The sequence below is a fragment of the Megalobrama amblycephala genome, linkage group LG13 (assembly GCF_018812025.1).
Source record: "Megalobrama amblycephala isolate DHTTF-2021 linkage group LG13, ASM1881202v1, whole genome shotgun sequence".
NCBI lineage: Eukaryota > Metazoa > Chordata > Actinopteri > Cypriniformes > Xenocyprididae > Megalobrama > Megalobrama amblycephala.
In genome coordinates, this window is record NC_063056.1 from 32,537,727 (window position 1) to 32,565,006 (window position 27,280).

At 36.7% G+C, this 27,280-nt stretch overlaps 1 protein-coding gene across 2 annotated transcripts; it reads right to left on the minus strand.

Moving 5' to 3' along the window:
* Positions 1-2,115: 2,115 nt before the first annotated feature.
* On the minus strand, positions 2,116-25,224 carry rundc3b (RUN domain containing 3b). Of its 2 annotated transcripts, none has more exons than XM_048153128.1 (11): positions 24,650-25,224; positions 18,867-18,982; positions 15,271-15,404; positions 12,774-12,859; positions 12,219-12,308; positions 11,915-11,995; positions 11,625-11,796; positions 10,203-10,360; positions 4,364-4,525; positions 3,289-3,416; positions 2,116-2,874 (listed from the first exon to the last, which is right to left on the minus strand). In XM_048153128.1, the coding sequence occupies exons 1-11, from the start codon at positions 24,742-24,744 to the stop codon at positions 2,729-2,731; spliced, it is 1,368 nt and encodes a 455-aa protein (XP_048009085.1). In that variant the 5' UTR covers positions 24,745-25,224; the 3' UTR covers positions 2,116-2,728. The 2 variants fall into 2 exon arrangements, with proteins under 2 accessions (XP_048009085.1, XP_048009086.1); XM_048153129.1 differs by having other exon boundaries at positions 4,364-4,510; positions 24,650-25,193.
* Between the last annotated feature and the right edge of the window lie 2,056 nt (positions 25,225-27,280).

Here is a 27,280-nt window from a genome sequence, read left to right on the forward strand (position 1 = left end):
AGTAACACTTAAGCACTGAAATGCATTTTCTTCATTCCACATTGGACATTTAAAAAAAACACTGAGATGCACGGATGTACCGGTTTCTGAATAGACTAGCTCTGAACAGTGTAAAACATGCGTTTCACATGTAAAACGTGTATTTCTGCGGTACAGAAATGAAGTCACACACAGGCAGATGACACATTCTTGAACACAAAGAACATGGATGTTTAGCAAGGCAACATACAAGCCAACAAGACTATTTCAAATGAGTGGCAACAAAGGGAATTCTGCATACGTGTTTCCCTGGAATTTCTGTTAATGGTGTGCTGATAATGAGCAATCATACACATTTCTTAATATGTTCAATATTTCCATACATAGCATGCCTCTTATCCTGATTTTATAAAAAGGTCTGTTTTTATGATCAAATCACACTAGTAACATTTAATGTTTATTATTTTTGTAAATCTCAGCAGCAGTATTAGGAGTGGTCAATTTAATTTAAACTTCAAACAACTTAATTCTAAAATTAAACCATTTAAAAAAGGGTTCAGACTGGGGCTGTCAATGATTAAAACTGATTTAAAATTAATGAAATACATTAATTAAAACATGCTGATTTAGTAATCAAACCACATATATAGAAAAAAAAACCCTAATGAAAATAATAATAAGACATTAACATTTTTGTGGCAGATGGGTAATGCATTGAATAGACTGTAGAAGTCAATATGTTATTTATGTCCATCTTATTGAACATAACTGGCCTATAGTCCATTATACAGTCGAGGTTTGCAGAAACAAAGTGGTACTTTAAACATGAATTACTCTGGAGGTAGGAAAATTACAGCATTTACATACAACTTAGAGGAAATTATTATTAACTACATTACTTTTTTTCCTATTAAATTTACAACCCTAGTTCTGACGATTACAAATCAAGTTACAAGATATTCGCTTTAGGTTCTGAATACATTTTTGTTTCGGTCTAATGTACATCATATTATTTATCATCCATATTATTCTTATATATTATAAAAATGCATGGCAATGCTTTACACCAGTGCACATTAGCCACTATCTCTGAGTGATGGCGGGAAAAAATGCAAAACTGATGTTTGAGTGTTGTATGAATATGTAAATCACAGAACTCATGAATATGTATGAAATCTTCATGTAAGAGGATTGAGTGATTCTCAAACACTTCTGTTAAAATCCAGAAAAAAAAAGTATTAACATCCACATTCATCACAGCAGAGAAATGTCTGAAATCACATGCCTCTTACACCCTTAAAAGACAAAAGATGGAAAGTGTTGTTCGCACTTCTCTGTCATCATCGGACAATTCTATATTATTAGGGCTCCATCATCCAATTTTCCACATTCTAATACAGAACACCCACTTCTCACAATCCCAACAATTTCTAATGGATAAAACTGTCACATCCTCTTATTGAATATCACAGCTATTCATTTATGTTAACATTTTGAAAGCTATTTTAAGGCCGTTTTAAGTTTAAAGAGTTAGTTCACGCAAAAATGAAATTTCTGTCATTAATTACTCACCCTTATGTCATTCTAAACCTGTAAGACCTTTGTTCATCTTCAGAATAAAAATTAAGATATTTTTGATGAAATCCGAGAGGTTTCTGATCCTCCAAAGAAAGCAATGCAATTACCACTTTCAAGGCCCAGTAAAGACATCATTAAAATAGTCCATGTGACTACAGTGTTTCAACTTTAACGTTATGAAGCATCAAATACTTCGTTCTGATGTAAAACTGGCGTTCTGATGTAAAACCGTGTTTACCACGTGAACAGACAGACACATAAGAGAAGAAATTGTTGAATGAAGTCATTATTTTTGTCGTTTTTTTGCGCACAAAAACTCGTCACTTCAGGCTGAACCAATGTAGTCACATGGACTATTTTAACGTAGTCTTTACCACCTTTCTGGGCCTTGAAAGTGATAATTGCGTTGCTGATTTCATCAAAATTATCTTAATTTGTGTTACGAAGATGAACAAAGGTCTTACGGGTTTGGAACGACATGAGGATGAGTAATTAATGACAGAATTTTCATTTTGGGGTGAACTAACCCTTTAAGCTAATTGTTTTAGTTGGCAATAAAATTAAATTAAATTAAATTAAATAAAATAGTGAAAGATCATCATAAATTGGCCATTGGCTCAGACAACCAATTTCCTATATATCTGTGCTAGTATAGCTGTGATGTGCTATGATGTGTTTGGCTTTTTCCAGGACCATTTTCTGAAGGCCAATCAGAGTTAAGCAGGGGTCAATGACTCAGCGTTACGGACAAATTTTAAGAACAGGAGCACAAAATAAAACAGCAAGAAAAGCTGTATCTATGGCCTTTGCAAAAACAGCAGTCATTTGATCTGGGAATTCCACAAATAGCTGAAATTGACTGATGTCCTGAGTCAAGATTGTCATTCATCGTGATTCATTATGCTCAACATTCACTAATGCTAATGCTTAAACTAGCTATGGACTTCAACGACCAAATGTTCACATTTGAAAATGAAACTGCACAAATGAAACTAAAACCAGTCAGGACAGCACTGTGGTGTCATCTTGTCTGATGTCTCTTAGAAGCTCTGAGGATGGTAGGTTTTCATTTCTTCTCCTCAGTTTGAAGCCCACACCATCTCAAGCAGGACGGTGTGTTTGTGTATGCGTAAGCTTGTGTGCGTGTATATGTCCATACTTGTCTCTGCGTTCAGGACGGGGTCAGTCCTGGGCTGGTCATGTCTGTTGTTGGACTGGCCAGATATTCACTGGACTTCAGACTGGCCAGAGATTTGTAACTGGCCATTGAGGTTAACGAACCACACAAACCCCTCAGAGACGGAGTATCCTCTTTCCCTGTGAAAACACAACCATGTATACACAGTAGTAGAGTGTGGAGACATTACTAATATCATTTCACAAGGCTGATGTTATTAAAGAAGCAAAAGGAAGAGCAGTAGACAACATTTGTGGAGACATTTGTGTTTTTATACCATTTCTGAATCATGCTTTTCTGTGCAAAGTTTGTGAATTTTCTGTAGGCATTAAAATATGCAATGACCTACTACAATTGCTAATGTAAAATGTGCAGTGAATGTGCATAATTTACTTTTTTTTTCATGCAATTCTAACTAATATTGAGGAATGGGTGCTGTTATCTTCCCTCAGGTGGTATAAAGACCCTTCCTTTGAGAAATGACATCATCTATAATAGAACTCATTATCAGAGAATGATGTCACCATAGCTGACTCATAACACACATCACAAACCTTCTCTGTGCCAGTGTGTAAGTCCTGCCTTGCCGTCCAGACTGTGAGTGTTCAGTTGTGCTGGATCGAGAGACATCTGAGAGAGACTCATATCCGCAGAAAGCTGCTCCAAACTCTGGAAGCTTTTACTGTAGACATACACATGGGTTATAAAATATTAAAAAATATATATATATTTTGCTTAAAAATACATATTTTAAAACCATCAAGATTTCTTACAATGTTATAACAAAAAAATAAAATTGTTAATATTTATTATAAAAAATATTAAAAATGCAAAATAATTGAAAAGTTAATATTTTTATATACATAAGATTTTTTCAAATTTTTTTTAGAATGTTATATTAGAAATGCTTTCTTAAATATTATAAAATATATAAATTATAAAATAAATGAAATAGCTAATTTATTAATTTATTATTTTAAAAAAATATATATATATAAAAAATGTTTTTGGAATGTTATATTAAAAATAGATTTTTAAATATAAAATATAAACAATTGTATAAAACAGTTATGTATATAAATTGTTTTATAAATTGTATAAAATGTGTATAAATTATACGTATTTATGCCGATTGATTTCAATAAAAATTTGTAATGCATTAAAAATATTACATTTCAGTAATGAACATTTAACACCACTGAAAATAATGGGAATTTTAAAAAAGGTCTATACACATGACAGTCATTTTTGGGAGGAAATGTGCTTAACTGTCATTAAAATAATGCAATAAAATAATTGAAAATAACATGATATTTTTTTGTGAGAAATACCAGTTGAAGTTTGGGTTACAATTAGAGCAACCCATTTAATAACCCTCTGTAGGTTATCAATACATGAGAGTGATGGCCGTAGGAAGTATGCCAATACTGTAATGTGATTTGAGAGCTGCAGACGTGAGCTAAATCTAGAGCCCGAGAGCCGTTGCTTCCTGAATCATTCGCTGACCATGAGGAACTTGACTGGAATTCAATATAAGATGAGCTGTGGTGTGAAGCTGTACGTATGTCATAAGGACATGCGTAACCTGAGAGGATACATTTATGAAGTACAAAAACAGGAAGTACATACTCCTCCCATGGTCCTGTGCGTTTTCTGTACAGGAGCGTATCCAAGGCAACAGCATTGGTATCCAAAGTGCCAGGTGAGGGCCATTGGTTTGTCAGGTGTGAGGTAAGCTCCTGTCTGGAGCGCAGGTCATGGTTCTTCAGTACCGTCCTGGAGGAACAAACACTGACATTGAAAGAGACAGTGCTAAAAAGTTGAAAATGCAGTATATGTAACCGTTTTATAAAAGCAATAAGGTACGAGAGGTATCGTGAATAAGTCACGGCTGAAGGGTGTTGTTAGGGTTAGGGTTACTCATTCACGATACAGCACTAGCCTCAAGTACCTTATTGCTTTTATAAAACGGTTACCACACAATACAAATATTAAAGCCAAAAATATGCATCAATGCAACTTTCATGAAGTAAACTTTCACTAAAGCATTCCTTCCGCTGGAAAAAATAGTCCCTGACTGTGAACAGCAACAGAAGTTACATTATTACGCCATTAGATGGCGGCAAAGGCTGTCTTTATGAATGTGTCAGTCAGTAGTGAAGACGTTTATATTGAAAAGACTGAATTGTTGTGAACACGGAACAAGACACAACTGACAAATGCTTTGACTAGCGCTGTCAGTCATGGGAAAACCCCTTAACTTTTAAAAGGACAGGATAATACATTGGACATTTAAACAGATTTTTTATTATGAACATAGGACTGACCTATGCTAAATCTGAATGCAGGTAATAAACTCACTCACTCGATCTTTTTCTTACAATACTCAATACATAATACAGTATTGTAAGCTTCAATGAACAATATCAATTGAGAACAGAAGAGTGGTTGCTAAGGGTGTTGTGCAGTGATACACAGAACCATTGGGTGAAGCGGTCATTCTATTGACCAATTAGAATCAAGGACAGGAATTAACCGTTTTGTAAAAATAAATACACTCACCAGCCACTTTATTCAATACACCTGTTCAACTGCTCGTTAACGCAAATATCTAATCAGCCAATCACATGGCAGCAACTCAATGAATTTAGACATGGCGATCTGCTGAAGTTCAACTGGGGAAGAAAGTTGATTTAAGTGACTTCGAATGTGACTAAATACAACTAAAGACTAATACAACTAAAGTATGAAGAAGAGCATCTCTGAACGCACAACATGTCAAACCTTGAAGCAGAAGACACACCGCTGCTGCTCCTGTCAGATAAGAACAGGCACCTGAGGCTATAATTAACATGGGCTCACCAAAATTAGACAATAGCAGATTGGAAAAAAGTTGCCTGGTCTAATGAGTCTCGATTTCTGCTGCAACATTCAGATGGTAGGATCAGAATTTGGCGTAAACAACATGAAAGCATGTATCCATCCTGGTGCTAGTGGTGTAAGTGTGGGAAATATTTTCTTGGCACTCTTTGGTGCACTCTTAGTACCAATTTAGCATCATTTAAATACCACAGCCTACCTGAGTATTGTTGCTGACCATGTCCATCCCTTTATGAGCACAGTGTACCCATCTTCTGATGCCTACTTCCACCATGCCATAAAGCTCAAATCATCTCAAACTGGTTTCTTGAACATCACGACGAGTTCACTATACTCAAATGACCTCCACAGTCACCTGATCATAATCCAATAGAGCAGCTTTGGGATGTGGTGGAAAGGGAGATTCGCATCATCTGCAAATCTGCAGCGACTACGTGATGCGATCATGTCAACATAGACCAAAATCACTGAGAAATGTTTCCAGCACCTTGTTGAATCTATGCTACAAAGAATTAAGGCAGTTCTGGAAGCAAAAGTGGTCCAACCCGATACTAGCAAGGTGTACCTAATAAAGTGGCTGGTGAGTGTGTATATAACTTCATCAACAAGTCACTGATCAAAACTCAACATCTGAAACATGGAATATCAATGTCAAATATTCTCATCCATAAAAAGAGTCTTTAACCTCAGCAATTGGATTTCCAAACTGACTACTCAGCTGAAAAATCACTCCTGGCGGTCTGCAAACACTCACGGCTCTCTGTATTGATTCGAACAGATGGTCCGCTGCAGCTGATGCAGTGAAACACAAACGGCTTCACATGGACAGAGAGAGACGGACTTGTTTCTACTCCGATAAACAACATATAAACATAAACTGCTTGAATCTGGTCATAGAAGAAAATAACTTTTCAAGCAGCTATTGCCAGACAGACTGAAAACACTGTTCTAGGTCTGCAATGCAGCGAATGATCTTCATGATTCAATTAAACACCTCAGACCATCCTTTGCCATCAGCGACCTCTCTCCAGATTAAAAGAGATCATAATGGAATACAAACTAGCATACTGCACACTACATAGGTCAGAAAGATTTTTTACTTTTTTTAAAATGTTTTAATTTGATCAAAAATGTAGTAAAAACTGTAATGTTGTGCAATAATATTGCACAATACTTAAAACAACTGTTTTCTATTTGAATATATTTTAACATGTAATTTTTTCCTGTGATGCAAAGCTGAATTTTCAGCATCATTACTCCAGTCTTCAGTGTCACATGATCCTTCAGATATCGTTCTAATATGATGATTTGGTGTTCAAGAAACATTTCTTATTATTATCAATGTTGAAAATGGTTGTGTTGATTAATATTTTTGTGGAAACCGATATACATTTTTTTCAGGATTAGTTAATTTAACATTATAAATGTCTTTACTGTCACTTTTGATCAATTTAATGTGTTCTTGCTAAATGAAAGTATTAATTTCTTTTTTAAAAAAACTTTTGAATGGTGATGATAGATAGATAGATAGATAGATAGATAGATAGAATAGCTCATTCATGTAAGTTTGTTTAGTAAGAAGAAGTGCCAATAAACTAAAAAGTACATGCAAACAAACAAATTCTTTCTCCTCTGAACAGTCTCTCCTCTAGTTTTTCATTCATTCCCCCTCTCTATCGATCAAATCCTCTCCCCGCTTACATGCTGCAATAATCTATTAACTTATTTGCGTCTGTCTCCATAGCAACCCTGCTCTGGTTTAGCTTCTGACGTCTCCTAAAGCAGACAGCTCTCCAAGGCTCATTTGAACCGTGAACTCCAGCTGTCTGAAAGAATGAGAGGAGAAACGAATCGGAGGGCTCAGGAGGCAGGAAACATTCAGAGATCATCCGTACTGACACTCTGCAGCCATGGAAAATGCTAAAGATTAACCGTTCTTCTGCTACAGCACCTTGTGCAACCAAAATAAATGAACAGCATAATAACTGCATGATAAATGAGACCGAACTGCAAAGATCTCTTCACAGGGAGACAAACTTTTTCCCTCCTGCTACAGCATATTTCCATTAACATGAATCACGCATACAAAGGCAAATTTACTAAACAGTTGCACCACTTTTGTATGCGGCATTTCTTTGCAAAATCCAGTGTCATATTCAGTAACCAACCACAATTTAGTTTAATCACATGCCTAATACAAAAGCACTTTAGAGGTGCGTGGGCGATATGACCAAATTCTTATTTCACAATAACGATATACATCACGATATACAGTCAAACCAAAATTTATTCAGACACCTTGAACATTTCATTCATTAACACAGTTTATTCACTATAGTTTAAAAAAAGCTAATAAAATATGACAAGATCTCAGAGTTAAACTGTGTCAGAAAAAAATTATCTTAAAGGTGCCATTGAATGGAAAATTGAATTTACCTTGGCATAGTTCAATAACAAGAGTTTAGTACATGGAAATGACATACAGAGAGTCTCAAACTCCATTGTTTCCTCCTTCTTGTGTAAATCTCATTTGTTTAAAAGACCTCTGAAGAACAGGCGAATCTCAACATAACACCGACTGTTACGTAACAGTCGGGATCATTAATATGTACGCCCCCAATATTTGCATATGCCAGCCCATGTTCAAGGCATTACACAAGCCAGTATTAACGTCTGGATCTGTGCACAGCTGAATCATCAGACTAGGTAGGCAAGCAAGAACAATAGCGAAAAATGGCAGATGGAGCGATAATAACTGACATGATCCATGATATCATGATATTTTTAGTGATATTTGTGAATTGTCTTTCTAAATGTTTCGTTAGCATGTTGCTAATGTACTGTTAAATGTGGTTAAAGTTACCATCGTTTATTACTGTATTCACGGAGACAAGACTGTCGTTATTTTCATTATTAAACACTTGCAGTCTGTATAATTCATAAACACAACTTCATTGTTTATAAATCTCTCCAACAGTGTGTAATGTTAGCTTTAGCCACGGAGCACTATCAAACTCATTCAGAATCAAATGTAAACATCCAAATAAATACTATACTCACATGATCTGATGTATGCATGCAGCATGCATGACGAACACTTTGCAAAGATCCATTTTGAGGGTTATATTAGCTGTGTGAACTTTGTTTATGCTGTTTAAGGCAAGTGTGAGCTCCAGGGGCGGGGAGCGTGAGGAATTAAAGGGGTCGCAGCCTGAATCGGTGCATTTCTAATTATGCCCCAAAATAGGCAGTTAAAAAAATTTATTAAAAAAAATATATGGGGTATTTTGAGCTGAAACTTCACAGACACATTCAGGGGACACCTTAGACTTATATTACATCTTGTAAAAAAACGTTCGATGGCACCTTTAATTATGTCAGATAACACTTAAGCAAAACATAGTCAGGTCAAAGTGTCTGAATAATCTTAGGTCCCAAATGTTTACTGGTAGTCCACTGTATGAAGAATTTTTTGGGTATAATATGTCACAGTTTACTTTATTTTGCTAACCTCACTTGCATAAATGAACTATAGTGTCCTGCACCCACTAGTAAAAAATTATATCTAGTGTCTGAATAATTTTTGGTTTGACTATTTTTGGTCATTTTGTGTTATTTTATCTCATTTCTGTTATTAAATATAAGAAAAGAGAAGCAAATTACAAACAATAGGACAAATACAATATAAAAAAATTATGACTTAAATTATGTTTTTCAGGTACAATAAGTTTATTTAACATGTAGTTAGAATTAGTACAGAAATGTAATAATCAAAACTAAAAATAACATTTACTGTATGAATTAAATATAAATGTGTTCTTATTAAAGCTAAAAAAGTAAGTTATTGTCTTTTTTGTTTGATCACATTAATGACACAGAGCAGCAGGTATATTAGGCTGCTGTCACTTTAAGACCAAAGGCACGGATCCATTATACTGATACACATCCGGTTTACTTTCACTTGAGACATAACCGGCTGTGTTTACATGAATACTCCACATGATGGGCATTTTGACATAATTGTGGGTGTATTCGACCATTCAAGCGCATAAGAAGTGAAAGAGAACTGAATTTGCGATGCTGAGAGACGGCTTTCTGTGCATGTGCTTATGCTATGTGTCAATAAGCCAGTGCACCGCATTGAGTTCTTTTTAACTGCTTATTGTGCTTAATAACACTTTTTAACATCGAGCATTTCCCAAAATCGCGATTGACTTCTGAGAGAGGCGGCTTTCTGTGTGCGCACTTTGGCAGTGTGTCAGCACGAGCCTTTTCAGGATATATTGCAACATTTTTTAACATCAAGCACGTCCTGCTTTTTTTATTATCATTCATACATTTCATCATTCAGAAATGTCAACAGTGCTATATATTTACATACCCCGATATAGCAAAATCTCTAATGATAGACATTTTATACTGTTGTAACAATATACTGTATCATACCGCTCCAGCCCTAAAGCACATTACAAAATCACAAAAATTTCATTGAAATTGAAATGAAAACTGGAAACATAAAAATAAAAGCATGTATAAAATAGTAAAAAACTATACATAAAATACTAAAATAACAGCAGTTCAAACTTACAGCTGATCCTGCAGCTCCAGTATGATGATCTCCAGCTGCTCTTTCTCCACTTTGTGGCTGATTTCCGTGTCTGTGAGCTGCTGCAGTAGAGATTTATTTTGAGAGACAGACTCGGACAGCTGAGCTTCCCTCAGACGCACCAACTCCTCCAGATAACCCTAAACAATTATAATAGTTAATGTAATCTGTGTCAGTGTTTCATGGTCTTGCTCCTGGGCGCCCCCAGGATGTCTCTCTTATCTAACAAACCTGACTGAACTCATCAGCTCATCAGTACAGACCCCATGACCTGATTTAAGGGTGTCAGACCAGATACTTAAAATTAGGAGCACTGAGAATCACTGATCTAGAAACAGCACCCAGTTTAACATTCAAAGTTCAGCACAGGATAAGGAAAACTAGTTTACTGCTTACTGCACATGGCAAAGTATGTATTCCATATGACATACTTAAAAAAAAAAAAAACAGTATGCAAAATCAGACAATTAGTCAAAACAGAGATACGATCACTTTTGGTTCATTCTTCACCATAAATATGAATACTTGAGGGAATGAAATGTAACTTTTAACTTTTTATGCCAAATTAATAGAAAAAAAAAATGATTAAACAATGAGCTTTTAACAATACATGCATATGCTCGGTAAGAATTGTTTTAGCCTTTTGTTGACATTAAATGATCTAAAGCAATTTAAAAGGATGATTTTTTTTGTTCAATAGCAGTTAGGATATAAATCAGTATGAAAACTGATTACAGAATCTGAATCAGTGTATACACCACCATTCAAACGTTTGGGGTCTGTAAGATTTTTCTTAAAGATATCAATACTTTTATTCAGCAAGGATTCCTTAAATTGATCAAAAATAACAGTAAAGACTTTGTTACATTGTTATAAAAAAATAATATTTCAAATAAATTCTGTTCATTTGAACTTTCTATTCATCAAGAAATCAAAAAAAAAAATACATCAGCATATTAGAATGATTTCTGAAGGATCATGTGACACTGAAGACTGGAGTAATGATGCTGAAAATTCAGCTTTGTATTACAGGAAATAAATTACATTAAAAAAAATTTAAAATACCAAACAGTAATTTCAAATTGTAATAATATTTCTAATAATATTTATGAATTTTTGATCAAATAAATGCAGCTTAGGTGAGCTTTAAAGTCTTTTTAAAAAAATCGTACCAACCCCAAACTTTTGAACGGTAGTATATGTTCCACAAAATGATGAATTTAGACATGATTTAATGCAGCATGCTTGAAAGATTTTCATACACAGCCAATGATAATCAAGATAAATGTGAAGGGAAGCTCACAGTGTGCTCTGGTTGTGTACTATGCATTTTGGCAAATATGCACACAGTATACTATACATACTGCATACTGCAGAAGCCATATGATTAGTACTCATCCTCACCTTCTGTTCCAGCACGACTCTGTATTTCTGCTCAAGTCTTTTGCTCTTGCTGTACCAAGTGCTCTGATCGGCCATCAGACTGGCGGCCATGTGGGATTCAGGAGTGCCTGCTTCACTGCCACTGCTGCCCAGCGTTCTCATTTCCTCCTCATCGCTGCTGATGCTGTCAGAACTACAGCACACACAATGTATACTGAATATATAATATTCAATCACATGCATTAAGAGGCCTTAATGCATGTGGTCAATGTCAGCATGTTTATATGTGTGATTTTGTGTAGCACTCTTACGTTTGTGTGAATTTCAGGTACGGTGTGTAGTCAATGACGACGGGACAGCTCTCATCAAGCCCCTCCCCTTTCAGACAGAAACTGTCAATTGAAGATGAGAATTTCAGCATAGGTCAACAAATTCACTTGATCAGACAGTGTGTGTGTGTGCGTGTGTGTGTGTGTGCAGGAACGTGTGTGACTCGTGTCAGCAGGTGTTTATGGAACGCCACCCATTTAATGAATGATCAACATCCTGTCCTGCTGCGGCACAGCTGAATGTCACTGCCACCCACAGAAAGGAAGTGAATGAACATAAATGTACCTGAAGTCAATGGCATTCAGTCCAATCAGAGTATCTGCCAGAAGCCCCGCCTCCTCCCCCAGAACTACAGCCCCCTCCTCATAAAACCTCCTGACAAATAAACACAAGACAGATCTTCAACACATTTTGTAGTTGTTGTTGTTTTTTTTTAAATACTAAAAATATAAAAAAAAAAAAAAAATCAGGCAAACAGTTTTTCCATTGTTCCCACCCTCAAACTTGCATCAAACTCACAACAAAGCAATGCTCTGAAAGAACTGCAGAGCCTTCAGGAAGTCGACCTATAAATGGCTGACTTTTAGATGTCTCTGCATATTAAACTGGTATACAAGGAAGAATTATTGATGACACAATGCATTTTTGTCAACTCAATATCCTTACGTTTTTTGCCATACGGTGCTGCTTTTATTTTGGTGAAGTCGCCATGTTTAAACAATCACTGTTGTGGAGAGGCTGACAACAGAGACTCATAAAAAGTTTTTATCACAATCAGCCTGCAATAAAAATGAGAGTGTCAGTGTGCGTGTCTGTGAGAGCTGCATAAAGAAAAAGTACCGTGTAGTTTTGAAGTCTCTCAGAGCTGCAGAGATGTATTCAGACAAACGCTTCTCCATTAACGCCACTCTAATCCAGGCACGACCCTGAGAGAGAGAGAACGAGAGAGAGAGAGAGAGAGAGTGTTGCTCTTACCTGTCAACCACAAAAGCCTGAAGTAATTCAACTGAGTGAGGATACAGATCCCATTTATCCGATAGTATGGAAAAACATTTGAGCCGACTATCTGTTATAGCTGACTACTTGTGATCAGATCACACAAAACAGATGATAATACCAGATTTAAACAGGACAGGTCTGCTCTGGGAGGTCTTGTTTCCTCTGGTTTACTTTGTGATCACATGTGTGATCCAAAACTATTAAAAATCATTTTTGTTAAATAAAATGAAGTACAATAAAATATAAATATCAAATGAAAAACTTAAATTTAAATACTTAAATGAAAATGTTAAAGGTGCCCTAGATTCAAAAATTGAATTTACCTCAGCAAAGTTAAATAACAAGAGTTCAGTACATGGAAAAGACATACATTGAGTCTCAAACTCCATTGTTTCCTCCTTCTTATATAAATGTCATTTGTTTAAAAGACCTCAGAAGAACAGGCGAATCTCAACATAACACCGACTGTTACGTAACAGTCGGGGTGTACGCCCCCTATATTTGCATATGCCAGCCCATGTTCCCAACATTATTAAAGGCATTAGACAAGGGCAGAACGTCTGGATGTCCACAGCCGAATCAACAGACTAGGTAAAGCAAGCAAGGACAATAGCAAAAAATGGCAGATGGAGCAATAATAACTGAAATGATCCATGATAACATGATATTTTTAGTGATATTTGTAAATTGTCTTTCTAAATGTTTCGTTAGCATGTTGCTAATGTACTGTTAAATGTGGTTAAAGTTACCGTCGTTTATTACTGTATTCACGGAGACAAGAGCCATCGCTATTTTCATTTTAAAACACTTGCAGTCTGTATAATTCATAAACACAACTTCATTCTTTATAAAACAGTGTAGCATTAGCCGTTAGCCACGGAGCATAGCCTCAAACTCATTCAGAATCAATGTAAATATCAAAATAAACACTGTACTTACGCGATTAGACATGCTGCATGACGAACACTTTGTAAAGATCCATTTTGAGGGTTATATTAGCTGTTTGAACTTTTTTTATGTTGTTTAAGGCAAGCACGAGCTCTTGGGATGTGGAGCACCAGATTTAAAGGGCCACACACCCTGAATCGGCTCATTTCTAATTATGCCCCAAAAATGAATCAAAAAAAATCTATGGGGTATTTTGAGCTGAAACTTCACAGACACATTCAGGGGACACCTTAGACTTTTATTACATCTTTTAAAAAAAAGTTCTAGGGCACCTTTAAATGTTGCATTGGAAACTAACTAAAATAAAATTTAAAAAAATTACAAATGCACATAATAAAATTACTAAAACTGAAAATATAAAAATAAATTCAAAATATTAACCAGGCATACTTTAATCAGGCATGTGATCAGCTAAAGACAAGCTTTTATCTTATCTTTTATTGTTTTAATTAAACCTTTTAAGTTGCAAATATTGTTTTGTTGAGTTCTGTTGACATAATGTTGATCATTACATCAACTTAATATCGTCTGTAATTTAAACTAAAATTATTGAGTTAATAGGCTTTTTTCTAAAAATTAGGTTGTAGTAACTGTAGTCTTGATAACTTCACTTCACATTAGGCAGTGGATTTCTAGTTCCCACCATGCTTTGCATAGGACTGGATAAGAAGAATAAAAATGTGTTAATTAATTAAGTGTTCATTTATTTGTTTTCAGTGAAGGGAGAGACCAGTTAGTGCTTAATGAGGTTCTGTTTGACATTTAAAAGAGCTTCTGTAATGTTGAAGTTTTTGTGGTTACCATTGTTCTAAAGAGTAGATACATGAAAGTAAACACTACATTGACTCTATAAGCAATGACTGCGCTAATGCCAGTGACAAGCAATATCTTACTTGTTCATCAAATATAAATGTTAAATGAGTTACGCTATCATGTGCTATGATAGCTGTCGATTTGAACTGAAACAGATAAGATTATGCTAATTGGATCCAGGGCTACAACTCTGGTAGTTGGAGCAACTTCATTTTTTTTTTTTTTTTTTTTTGAGTAATCAACTTAAAAATTTGTGTTTATGCTACAAATTATTAAGTTCTTCTTGCAAAATTGATGAAAACTGTTTTTTTTTTTTTATTGAGCCAACACATTATTATTTTTAGAGTGTAGTATATACACTATTGTATATACAAAAGTGTAATATTTCACAACATTACTGATTTTACTGTATTTTTCATCAAATAAATGCAGCATTGGTGAGGATAAGAGACTTAAAAACATAAAAAAAATTGAAATTATTCCAAACTTTTGACCTTCAGTGTAAATAAATAATCTTAAAATAACACTACACCAAACACCCTGCAAACAGCAGCGGCACAGACATGTGGGTCCTGACCTTTGCTCTAGAGCTGCGGACGTTCTCCATGTTCTCGATGCTGTGGATGCAGCTGTGTGGGACTTTAATACACGCCACACGTATGTAATCCCAGAAACTGCGCGGGCTCTCGTAACCAAACCAGCTGACCTGACCTACACAGAGAAAACACACACAATACAGTGTAAAAGCAGTTTGATTATACAAGAACAACTGTGCATTAATTCAGATGCAAAACTATTCTAGAAAAACAAACACTGTTTGTATCCAGTTGCACTATGTTTTAGTGCAACGGCATTGTGGGTAAATATCTGAGCTAGTAATTGAAAGGGTTGAATCTGACAAGTGACGAGCTCCACAGGGATTTTTAGCCTTTTAAGATGTTTCCGAGAACATAAACATAGAGAGATCAAATATTGCTGAAAGGCTGAAAATCAGCGATATGTAAGTGAGAACTGTTTTGTCATGCTGTTAGAGTCGTTGGAGCTCTTCTAACCCAAAATGAGGCACTCTGTGCTGTATTTATACCTCATTTCATCAGCCGCGTGTGTGTGTGGGGGGTCTTTTAGCAGCATGCATCACAGCATCACTATGCAATGGTGTGTGAAGCTTTTGGCATAACTCACATCAAGAAGTGTGTGTGTGTTGGAATATTATGTTTATTAATCAATTTTTACATACATTTTGTTATATGCAATATACATGCAACAGCAAAAAAAACAACACTTTAACACAAACAATATGTTACTATACTTATAAGGGATGTTCTGAGCCGATTTAATTTTTTTTTTTTAACTGATTGGTTTTGGCTAGCCTAAGCCCGACCCTTTATTTTACATCAGCTGTCACGCAGGTGTCTTGCTAGTAGGTGGTGTATGCATCCTTCAAGTGGGATTGCAAACCATTAGATTGATTTTAATATATTTAATGTGTTTAGCACCAAGCACCAGAAAAATACAAGTATTGGATCGGGACTTGGTATCGGCAGATACTCGGATCGGATCGGGGGCACAAAACTTGATCAGGACATCCTTAATAGTTATCTATAACTACAATGGCCAAAGGCTTAGAGAACAAGTGCAGTATATATACCGATCAGGCATAACATTATGACCACCTTCCTAATATTGTGTTGGTTTGCTGCCAAAACAGCCCTGACCCCTCGAGGCATGGACTCCACTAGACCCCTGAAGGTGTGCTGTGGTATCTGGCACCAAGATGTTAGCAGCAGATCCTTTAAGTCCTGTAAGCTGCGAGGTGGAGCCTCCATGGATCGGACTTGTTTGTTCAGCACATCCCACAGATGCTCGATTGGATTGAGATTTGGGGAATTTGGAGGCCAAGTCAACACCTCAAACTCGTTGTTGTGCTCCTCAAACCATTCCTGAACCATTTTTGCTTTGTGGCAGGGCACATTATCCTGCTGAAAGAGGCCACAGCCACCAGGGAATACCGTTTCCATTGAAGGGTGTACATGGTCTGCAACAATGCTTAGGTAGGTGGTACGTGTCAAAGTAACATCCACATTAGGGCTGCACGATTTGGGGAAAATGTCATATTGCGATTATTGAGGTCAATATTGCGATTGCGATTTGCGATAGCGATATAATAAACAAATAGTATCATGAGTCATCTTGCTTGGTTCTCAATGGAAATACACACACAGATTACTGATAATGCTGAAATGTGTATTTCTCAACTCAAACTAGCAACAACAGCAAACAAATGCACAGCGTTTTCAAATTAAAATATTTTTATGAAATTAAATAACATCTTTGCATTACTGCAAACTTGTTATAATCCCATTTAAGATATTTGTTTCTTTACTAATCTGTAGTGGTTCAACGGATCACAAAACTCACGGTTCGGATCACATCACGGTTATGACGTCACAGATCATAACAGAAGTGAACAGACTGTAAAAAGAACAAATACTGTACACCAATTACAACAAGCATAGATAAATACTACATAAAGTTACAAATAACGTATAAGGTCTAACTGTAGTATTAATTTTCATGCACAGAAATGTAATAATTAAATGTAAAATGACACTGTTCATTGTATAAATTTAATATAGATTAATCTTTGTTAAAGCTGTGTTTTGTTGTTTGATTTACATGACAGACCACAGCAGGTATTTATAGGTTGCTGTCACTTTAAGAGTAAGACATGCACGCACACATCGGACAGATACATCCGAATTCTCACCTCGTTCAATTAAGACATAACTGAATGTGTTTACATGAATACTTGCTGAGAGGGGTATTTTGACTGACACAATGCGTGTATGTGACCATCCAAGTGCACTGAGTAGTACGCGAAAGAGAAATCAATTTGGAGTTCGCGAGCTATAACGCGCCTCTCTCTCTCTCTCTCTCTCTCTCTCTCTGTGCGCGCGAGCCTTGTATGTATGTGCGTCATGTGCGCACCGATAACAGCGCTGCGTGCGATACCGAATTAAATCCTCTTTCCTCTTCAACCACTACTAATCTGGGTTTATAATCTTATAGCCAAAATATCGCCATATAACACAGGTAGCGTTTTTTCTTGCCACCAGTTCAGTGACCGTTTGCTCCGCATCCTTCTTTACCCGTTCTCTGCGCTGCACACCGGAAAAGTCATGACCATGCGCGCCACACATGCCACTGCCTAAACTGAAACTGACTGGTCTTCTTTTTATTAGCGGTGTATAAAATGGGCAAACAGCTCTCAGATTCACAAGGTTGTTGTGTCCACACATGTATTTTTTTATTTATTTATTAACTCATTATTATCTTATTTCATAAAATCGCAGCATTTTGCGTCATATAATCGCACAAGCTTGACATTGCGATTGCGATATGATTAATCGTGCAGCTCTAATCCACATGGATGGCAGGACCCAAGGTTTCCCAGCAAAACATTGCCCAAAGCATCACACTGCCTCCACCGGCTTGCCTTCTTCCCATAGTGCATCCTGGTGCCATGTGTTCCCCAGGTAAGTGATGCACACGTACACAGACTGGTCTGCGGCTGTGCAGCCCCATACGCAACAAACTGCAATGCACAGTGTATTCTGATACCTTTCTTTTAGAACCAGCATTAACTTCTTGAGCAATTTGAGCTACAGTAGCTGGTCTGTTGGTTCGGACCACACGGGCCAGCCTTCGCTCCCCACATGCATCAATGAGCCTCGGCCGCCCATGACCCTGAAGCTGGTTCGCCACTGTTCCTGCCTTGGACCGCTGCAGACCGGGAGCACCCCACAAGAGCTGCAGTTTTGGAGGTGCTCTGACCCAGACATCTAGCCATCACAATTTAGCCCTTGTCAAACTCGCTCAAATCCTTACGCTTGCCCATTTTTCCTGCTTCTGACACATCAACTTTGAGGACAAAATGCTCACTTGCTGCCTAATATATCCCACCCACTAACAGGTGCTGTGATGAAGAGATAATTATTGTTATACACTTCATCTGTCAGTGGTCATAATGTTATGCTTAATCGGTGTATTATAGTTGAAGGTATACTATCAGGTCCAGTTTCGTTTTCTAAAAATGTGATGCTCATATCAAGATGAAATGCAGTTCCTAATTTCAGTGTGTGTGTGTGTGTGTGTGTGTGCTTTCTGCCTCACCTTTCAGTCTATGGCTCAGAATATGTTCTAGAATGGAGACAAAGTTGATGAACTCAGCAGATGTGTCGTCTATCGTCTCAAAACATGAGCGATCAATGAGGGTCTTCACTGAGAACCTGCATACTCAAACACACACACAAATACACAATCATGAGCATGACAGTTTAAACTCTAACAGCTTGTACAGTTAAACTCTGACAAACTTTAATTGTGTAAATAATTAACTTAAGTATGCTACCTTCTAAGATTTGGCCTTAATTTAACGCAACAATACCATAATGCCAATAGGCAGTGAGAGAAATGTTGATTATAAATCTAGCTTTATTTCAGTTAACAAAATTATTTTAATTGGCTAGTTTTAGTTAACAATAACATCACCGCTATTGGACACGCTGACACAGATAAAAAAAAAAGTTCAGCAGAGATACAAACAGATGTCTAATTCAGAGCTAATATATAAAAAAAGCGCTGAGTCTCCAGTAAAACCCTAAAATAAAGCTTTTAAAAACCCCTAAAAGAGCATTTAAGAGTCAATGGCGATCTTGTGTTTTGTGGAGCACCATTAGAGCTGTTTAATACGTTCTCATCAGATGTAATTATGGCATAAATGACTGTCCTTTTCATTATCGGCAGCTCCTGTGCTTTTATGCGTCTCCTCATGACTTCCAAATACCCAGCAGCCTTCATGCAAATGTCATTTCAGAGATAATTTCACTACTGACATTTCCTTTCTAAAACACGCAGAGCAAATGTGAAAAAAAGATGAACAAGTTTGAACCAGAGACGAATAACTATCATCTTACGTAACTCAAAAACTAAAAATTATTATTAAATGCACAGCAGTGTTGTATGCCAAGGATTTGAATATTTATTTCTGAGACAATACCTGGCACAAAATAAATATGCAATGTAATGAGGTCATGTGGCACCAATGTATGAAATATTGATACACAAAGAGAGATTCCAAATCACTTTAAAATGACATGATGAAATGTCACATTGAGAATATTAAATCTGATATTCATAACACCAAAAATGGAATTTGTCAAGAAGCCATCTTGTGACATCTGACGTAGATTAAACCAGCCTGACATTTCATTTGAGAAGGTCCGAAAACCTCTGAACTTCTTTGAAGTTTCATGATCATTTTAAGAGCATTCAAGACTTCATTTAAGACTCTCTGACAAAGTGAACTTCCTTTCATGATTCGTTGAACATCACAGACAGTATTATCACTCAGAAAAGACCAGCAGTGATTTATTTCAGTCCTGAATGAACTCTGGATCAGATATCACAGGATAAACATGAGAGGAAATGGATTTTGCTTATCTAGTCTTTCTTCCTCAGACACAAATAGTAAAATGGCTTTATTTGTCTGAGCCGTGAGCTTCGGTCTCACTGTGATTGTGTGGACACGTCACGTCACGCTCCAAGCCTTTTGATTGGCCAATTCCTGCTGTGCCCCCTGATGGGTATGACATTCATTTGTGTTCAGACTGATGCTTTTTCTGCTTCAAACCTGCCCTGTACGCCGCTGCCTAATTAGACATATTAATGTAATTAATCATATTCATCTACATGTTCTGATTCCATCCTAGATAAGGAAAGTCTAACAACAAATACCACTGACATTACTTATTTCAAAAGGTTGTGGAAAGACATAATATATAACATATTAAAAATGTTAAAAAGAGAAAAAAGACTACGTTCAAAATGGAATACTGGCTTGCTACTCAGTATATAATGTATATTTTCAACATGCCCATGGCGACATTTGTGCAAAATTCAAAGTTCTGTCATGAAACCCTAGATGGCACAAGCTAACAGGTCCTTAATTTAACCTGCTTGCAATCACATCATTATCTATAGGACACAGCTGATTGGTTCCTGCTGTATTAGTAGCCAGTGAGCTCGCTGCTCAACCCTCAAATACACCGAGCATTTGCCTTAGTGCAGCGCGCTTTCAGAAACCCTCCACCTTCCCCAGCTCCACCTGTATAGATCTGCTATGGGTAATTCATGTACGCCATATTGTACAGTAGGGCTGCCCTCAAGTAAAGATTTTTCTGGTCGACTAGTAGTCAATCATTTTAAGTGATTAGTTGACTAATCGCAAGTTTATTAATAAACCATATAAATCATAATAAAGAGCATTTATTGCCTACATACATAGCCTAATCTGTGCACAAGAGCACACATAAAGCTTGCCACAGCGCACTGGTAGAAGTAATGATTATAAATGTGTTGAGGAAACACAGCAAGGAGATTGCTTTAAAGGTGCCATCGAACGTTTTTTTACAAGATGTAATACAAGTCTAAGGTGTCCCCTGAATGTGTCTGAAGTTTCAGCTCAAAATACCCCATAGATTTTTTTTTATAAATTTTTTTAACTGCCTATTTTGAGGCATAATTAGAAATGCGCCGATTCAGGCTGCGCCCCCTTTAATTTCTCGCGCTCTCCGCCCCCTCCCAAGCTCTCGACTCTATCGTTGCATAAACAAAGTTCACACAGATAATATAACCCTCAAAATGGATCTTCACAAAGTGTTTGTCATGCAGCATGTCTAATCGCGTAAGTATAGTATTTATTTGAATGTTTACATTTGATTCTGAATGAGTTTAATAGTGCTCCGTGGCTAACGGCTAATGCTACACTGTTGGAGAGATTTATAAAGAATGAAGTTGTGTTTATGAATTATACAGACTGCAAGTGTTTAATAATGAAAATAACGACGGCTCTTGTCTCCGTGAATACAGTAAGAAATGATGGTAACTTTAACCACATTTAACAGTACATTAGCAACATGCTAACGAAACATTTAGAAAGACAATTTACAAATATCACTAAAAATATCATGTTATCATGGATCATGTCAGTTATTATTGCTCCATCTGCCATTTTTCGCTGTTGTCCTTGCTTGCTTACCTAGTCTGATGATTCAGCTGTGCACAGATCCAGACGTTAATACTGGCTTGTGTAATGCCTTGAACATGGGCTGGCATATGCAAATATTGGGGGCGCACATATTAATGATCCCGACTGTTATGTAACAGTCGGTGTTATGTTGAGATTCGCCTGTTCTTCGGAGGTCTTTTAAACAAATGAGATTTATATAAGAAGGAGGAAACAATGGTGTTTGAGACTCACTGTATGTCATTTCCATGTACTGAACTCTTGTTATTCAACTATGCCAAGGTAAATTCAATTTTCAATTTGATGGCACCTTTAACATTTTAATAATTAATTGATAAACTGTGTTTTCTCTATTTTCGGCTGCAGATGAAGTGGACTTGTCATCTCTTTGCATTAGTGGATGTGCCTAATGCACATTTCATATGGATTACATAACCTGAGAATATTTGTTTTCCATTTGAATTGGTTCATTTTAAAGGATTAGTCCACTTTCAAATAAAATTTTCCTGACAATTTACCCACCCCCATGTCATCCAAGATGTTCATGTCTTTCTTTCTTCAGTCAAAAAGAAATTAAGGTTTTTGATGAAAACATTCCAGGATTATTCTCCTTATAGTGGACTTTTTCCGTAAGTAGAATAGGGAAGGCATAGGACATACAGCGTAAACTTTTTGAAGAATACGGAAAGCGGAATGGTGGAAGCACTTGCGAGTTGTATTTTTTTTAAGAAAATGACTGATCGTTTTGCTAGATAAGACTCTTATTCCTCGTCTGGTTTAAAGCCCTTTGAAGCTGCACTGAAACTGTAATTTTGACCTTCAACCGTTTGGAGACCATTGAAGTCCACTATAAGGAGAATAATCCTGGAATGTTTTCATCAAAAACCTTAATTTCTTTTTGACTGAAGAAAGAAAGACATGAACATCTTGGATGACATGGGGGTGAGTAAATTATGAGGAAATTTTCATTCAGAAGTGAACTAATCATTTAAATTAGACAATTCACTTTCTATAGATACATATTTTTCATATCTGTGAGGCAGGTTTACATGGAGTTTAAGTTTTTTTTTTTCAGTTTTTTGGGCGCACTCAAGTTCACAGAGAGAGACGGCAGAAAGTGCACCCAGTTGGCTTTCATTATTTTACAAAAGCACAACGTCTTGTTGTTATTGTGAGTGCACACAAATTGACTCTTCACAGATTCAAAAGATGTATTACTCTTATCTGTATGACCACAAATGACAGAGTATTTTAATTCCAAGTGATCGCGCCGACGCCTCCATGTTAGCTGTCATGCAGTAAGTGTGTTACTATTCAGCTTTCACACTAAACACAAACACTTGAATAGCCCACATTTTTCTAGGTTAACGTTAAAGCGAGCTGACAAGTAAAGTAGCTACTACTTACATGTTTTTTGAATATAAGCCATATGTGATGTCGATGAATCATAGGCGAGAGTTTGGATGTCCTGCCCGATGTACTGCATTTACCACATAGACCATTTGTTAAGACCTGTCCATCACAGACTGCATGACTTCGCCACTTCCTGTGGATTTTTTCCCCCTGCGATTAAGCAACTAATAAAATTTTAGTCAACTAAGCCTCTAAGCGCAATTAGTCGACTATTAGAGGACAGCCCTATTGTACAGCAGCAGCATGTCTTACTTGCTCACAGCAGAGTATTGCATATTTGTTGGAAGTAGCAAGTCCCGTACTTGCTCTGCAGCAGCAGCAATAAAAGCAGCAGTGTAGCAGATCTATTCCGCAAGACCAAATATATCAACACTTTCATACCCATTACCATGCCAAACACGAAGGGAGTTGTCATGACAAACATTATATTATGTTGCTTCTTGAATGTTTTGCGATACTTTCAAAGTGAAATGTCCAGTGAATAATTCCAAATGCACTAAGCAAATGTGAAATAAAAACACATTTCCATGTCATTTTAGCTTGTTTGTACAAGTGCAATACCATATAAGCCATATGTGTTTCTTACATATATAAGTTTGTTAGTTTACATATCATGCTCTATGTTAAAACGTATTGAGGTCATAATAACATTATACTGTGCAAATAACCACATGAAAATAAGTATTTATTAATTGATAACCCGCCCTTGTAATTATAATTTATCTGAAAAGGATAGAAGTTGTTGGTGTTTTACTGCCACTAGTGTTCATTTCAGATGGAAACGTCATTGAATGTATTGCAAAGGTACGTTTTTGGACTTTTGCTCATGCTTTTCCAATGAGCCAAGGTAATATGTTTTTTAAAACTAGTATATGAAAAAAAAAAACACTAATAAAGTTATCATACTTTATTAGCAACGCATATTTCAAACCTTTATTCTCAAGTTAAAATCTTTTTAAGTTTCAATAATCACAAGCTATAAGACCAGAGCAGGTGTCAATCATTTTGTAAAATAAAAACAAATGGTGTCAGGTTTTGTTTTTTTTTTTGGACATGTAGGCTACTATTTCAATACCATATTTTGGACAAGGCTCCATGATAGAACATTTTTAACATGTTTTAAACATCTACCCTTGTAAAAACGTTTTTATACGCCTTCTTGGAGTATTTTGTAGCACACTGTAAATTCAATATCGCACGAGCACCACTGTAGATCAGTATTCACCACAGTACTTTTTCTACAGACTCCATCTATATGACGTGATGCTCTGATGACAGATCTCAGATCGGCGCTTCTGTGTGCAGTACACGTACATCATCTCATCTCTCCTGATCCGGCATCAGCAATATGCAAAAACAAACTTGCTAAAAAAAATAACAATGACATCACCACACATGTTCTGTGCCGCCGGTGTGCTGCAGTGTGTCAGATGATGAATGTGTAATCAGATTTTACCTGCACACGGTGATCAGATTCCTCCTCTCTACGGCTCTGATGCGCGCTGCCGCTTTTTTACGAGCCCCGTTAAACCCGAGATTTATCGATGCCATGACCGTCTCTTTCTGATGCACAGCTGTTTATTTCCTCACGTCTTTTTCTCTTCTGATGTTTGGATCAGTCTCCAGCTGACTGACTCTCACTGGAGCCATAGAAATTGAACAAGCGGATGGAATGGAAATTAGCATGAAATGGGTTTCAGAGATGGGCGTGGTTTAGTGGGTTTAAAAAATAATTATCTTATTTTAATTCTTCTTTTGAGATTTTTTTTTATCTTTAATTAAATTGTAAATTTCTCAGTATTTTTTTCCAGGCGTAATTTACCATCCAGATTGCGTCTAAAACGGACGGCTTTGTCACATGCTCCCTGTTCCTTTTCTCAGCGCTGCTGTGATTAGCCAATCACAGATAAGTACACAACGATTCGTAAAATCCTTTTTTTTTTTAGATATTGATGAGCTAGATATCCATTTTCATGGTTGAAACCAATCCTTGTACGTAGCATATTTAAAAGTTTACATCTATTGTGTACATATGTTTCTAATAAGACATAAAACGCCGTGAAATTTGAAGTCGCTACAGTGGAGGATTGGCTTTCTGAGCCACCATTCGCCCCCTGCAGGATGATTATTCTGTGCGTTATAAGAAACGACTTGTCGCCCAATGACTGATCATAACTCAGGCTCACATTACGGAGCGTTTATGGAGGTTTATAAAGTGCGTTTATAATCAGTAAAAACGTTTCTAATTATAACGTCGTCATGAGAAATACTAACTAAGGATTATTATGATTTAATGGTAAAAGTATTATTAAGGATTTTGTCCGACGTAATTTACTACAGCTCACTAGGTGGCCCCAGAAGTCTAGTTTAGTTTGAGAACAGTAAACAAAAGAAATAAAAAAGTATATTTCTTCTATTTTATATATATATATATATATATATATATATATATATATATATATATATATATATATATATATATATATACTATATTGCCAAAAGTATTGGGACGCTCCTCCTAATCATTGAATTCAGGAGTTCCAATCACTTCCACAGGTGTATAAAATCAAGCACCTAGGCATGCAGACTGCTTCTACTAACATTTGTGAAAGAATGGGTCGATCTCAGGAGCTCAGTGAATTCAAGCGTGGAACAGTGATAGGTTGCCACCTGTGCAATAAGTCCATTTGTGAAATTATCTCACTACTGAATATTCCACCGTCAACTGTTAGTGGTATCATAACAAAGTGGAAGCCATTGGGAACAACAGCAGCTCAGCCACGAAGTGGTAGACCAAGAGCGGGGTCAGCGCATGCTGAGGCGCACAGTCAACTTTCTGCAGAGTCAATAGCTACAGACCTCCAAACTTCATGTGGCCTTCAGATTAGATCAAGAACAGTGCGTAGAGAGCTTCATTGAATGGGTTTCCATGGCCGAGCAGCTACATCCAAGCCTTACCAAGTGCAATGCAAAGCGTCGGATGCAGTGGTGTAAAGCACGCCGCCACTGGACTCTAGAGCAGTGGAGACGTGTTCTCTGGAGTGACGAATCACGCTTCTCTGTCTGGCAATCCGATGAACGAGTCTGGGTTTGGCTGTTGCCAGGAGAACAGTACTTGCCTGACTGCATTGTGCCGAGTGTAAAGTTTGGTGGAGGGGGATTATGGTGTGGGGTTGTTTTTCAGGGGTTGGGCTTGGCCCCTTAGTTCCAGTGAAAGGAACTCTTAATGCTTCAGCATACCAAGACATTTTGGACAATTTCATGCACCCAGCTTTGTGGAAAAAAGTTTGGGGATGGCCCCTTCCTGTTCCAACATGACTGCGCACCAGTGCACAAAGCAAGCTCCATGAAGATATGGATGAGCGAGATTAAGAATGGGATGCCATTAAAGTTCATGTGCACATAAAGGCACGTCCCAAAACTTTTGGCAAAAAAATAAATAAATAAATAAATTTTATATATATATATATATACAAATATAAATAAATAATTTTTTTTGAGTTTTACTACCCAAAATTCTTTTGACAAATTTACACGTTTTTTACAGAAATTAATCATTTTTATTTAACAACATATAGTAAGAACTTGCTAAAATGAACTAATAATTGTGTTATCATCAGTGGTTCTAAGGTTCTGTGCATTTCAACCGAAATAGTGGTAGATTAGAGTTTCTCAATCCAGCTCCCGGGGGCCCTTTAGCCTGCACATTTACAGAGTCTCACTAATCTTACACACAATTCAGGTCATGGAGCCTCTAATAATGAGATGAGTTGAATCGAGTGTCTTAATGGAGGAAGACATCTCATATGCAGTGCCTCGGGGCTCCCAGAAGCAGGATTTGAGAATTACTGTGGTAGAAGGAAAAAAGGAAACTCGCTCAACACGCATCAAGGATGTCATCAGTGAGTCATTATGCTTTTCCAGTCATTTTTCTGCATGCACATACATGCAGTACAGTGCACTCAGCAAAACCCAACATAAGCAAACAAGAAATAAGCAGAGTTGGGGGTAGCGCAACACAAGTAACGCAAGTTATGTAAGCAGATTACTTTTTCAACTAGTAAAGTAACGCATTACTGTTAAATTT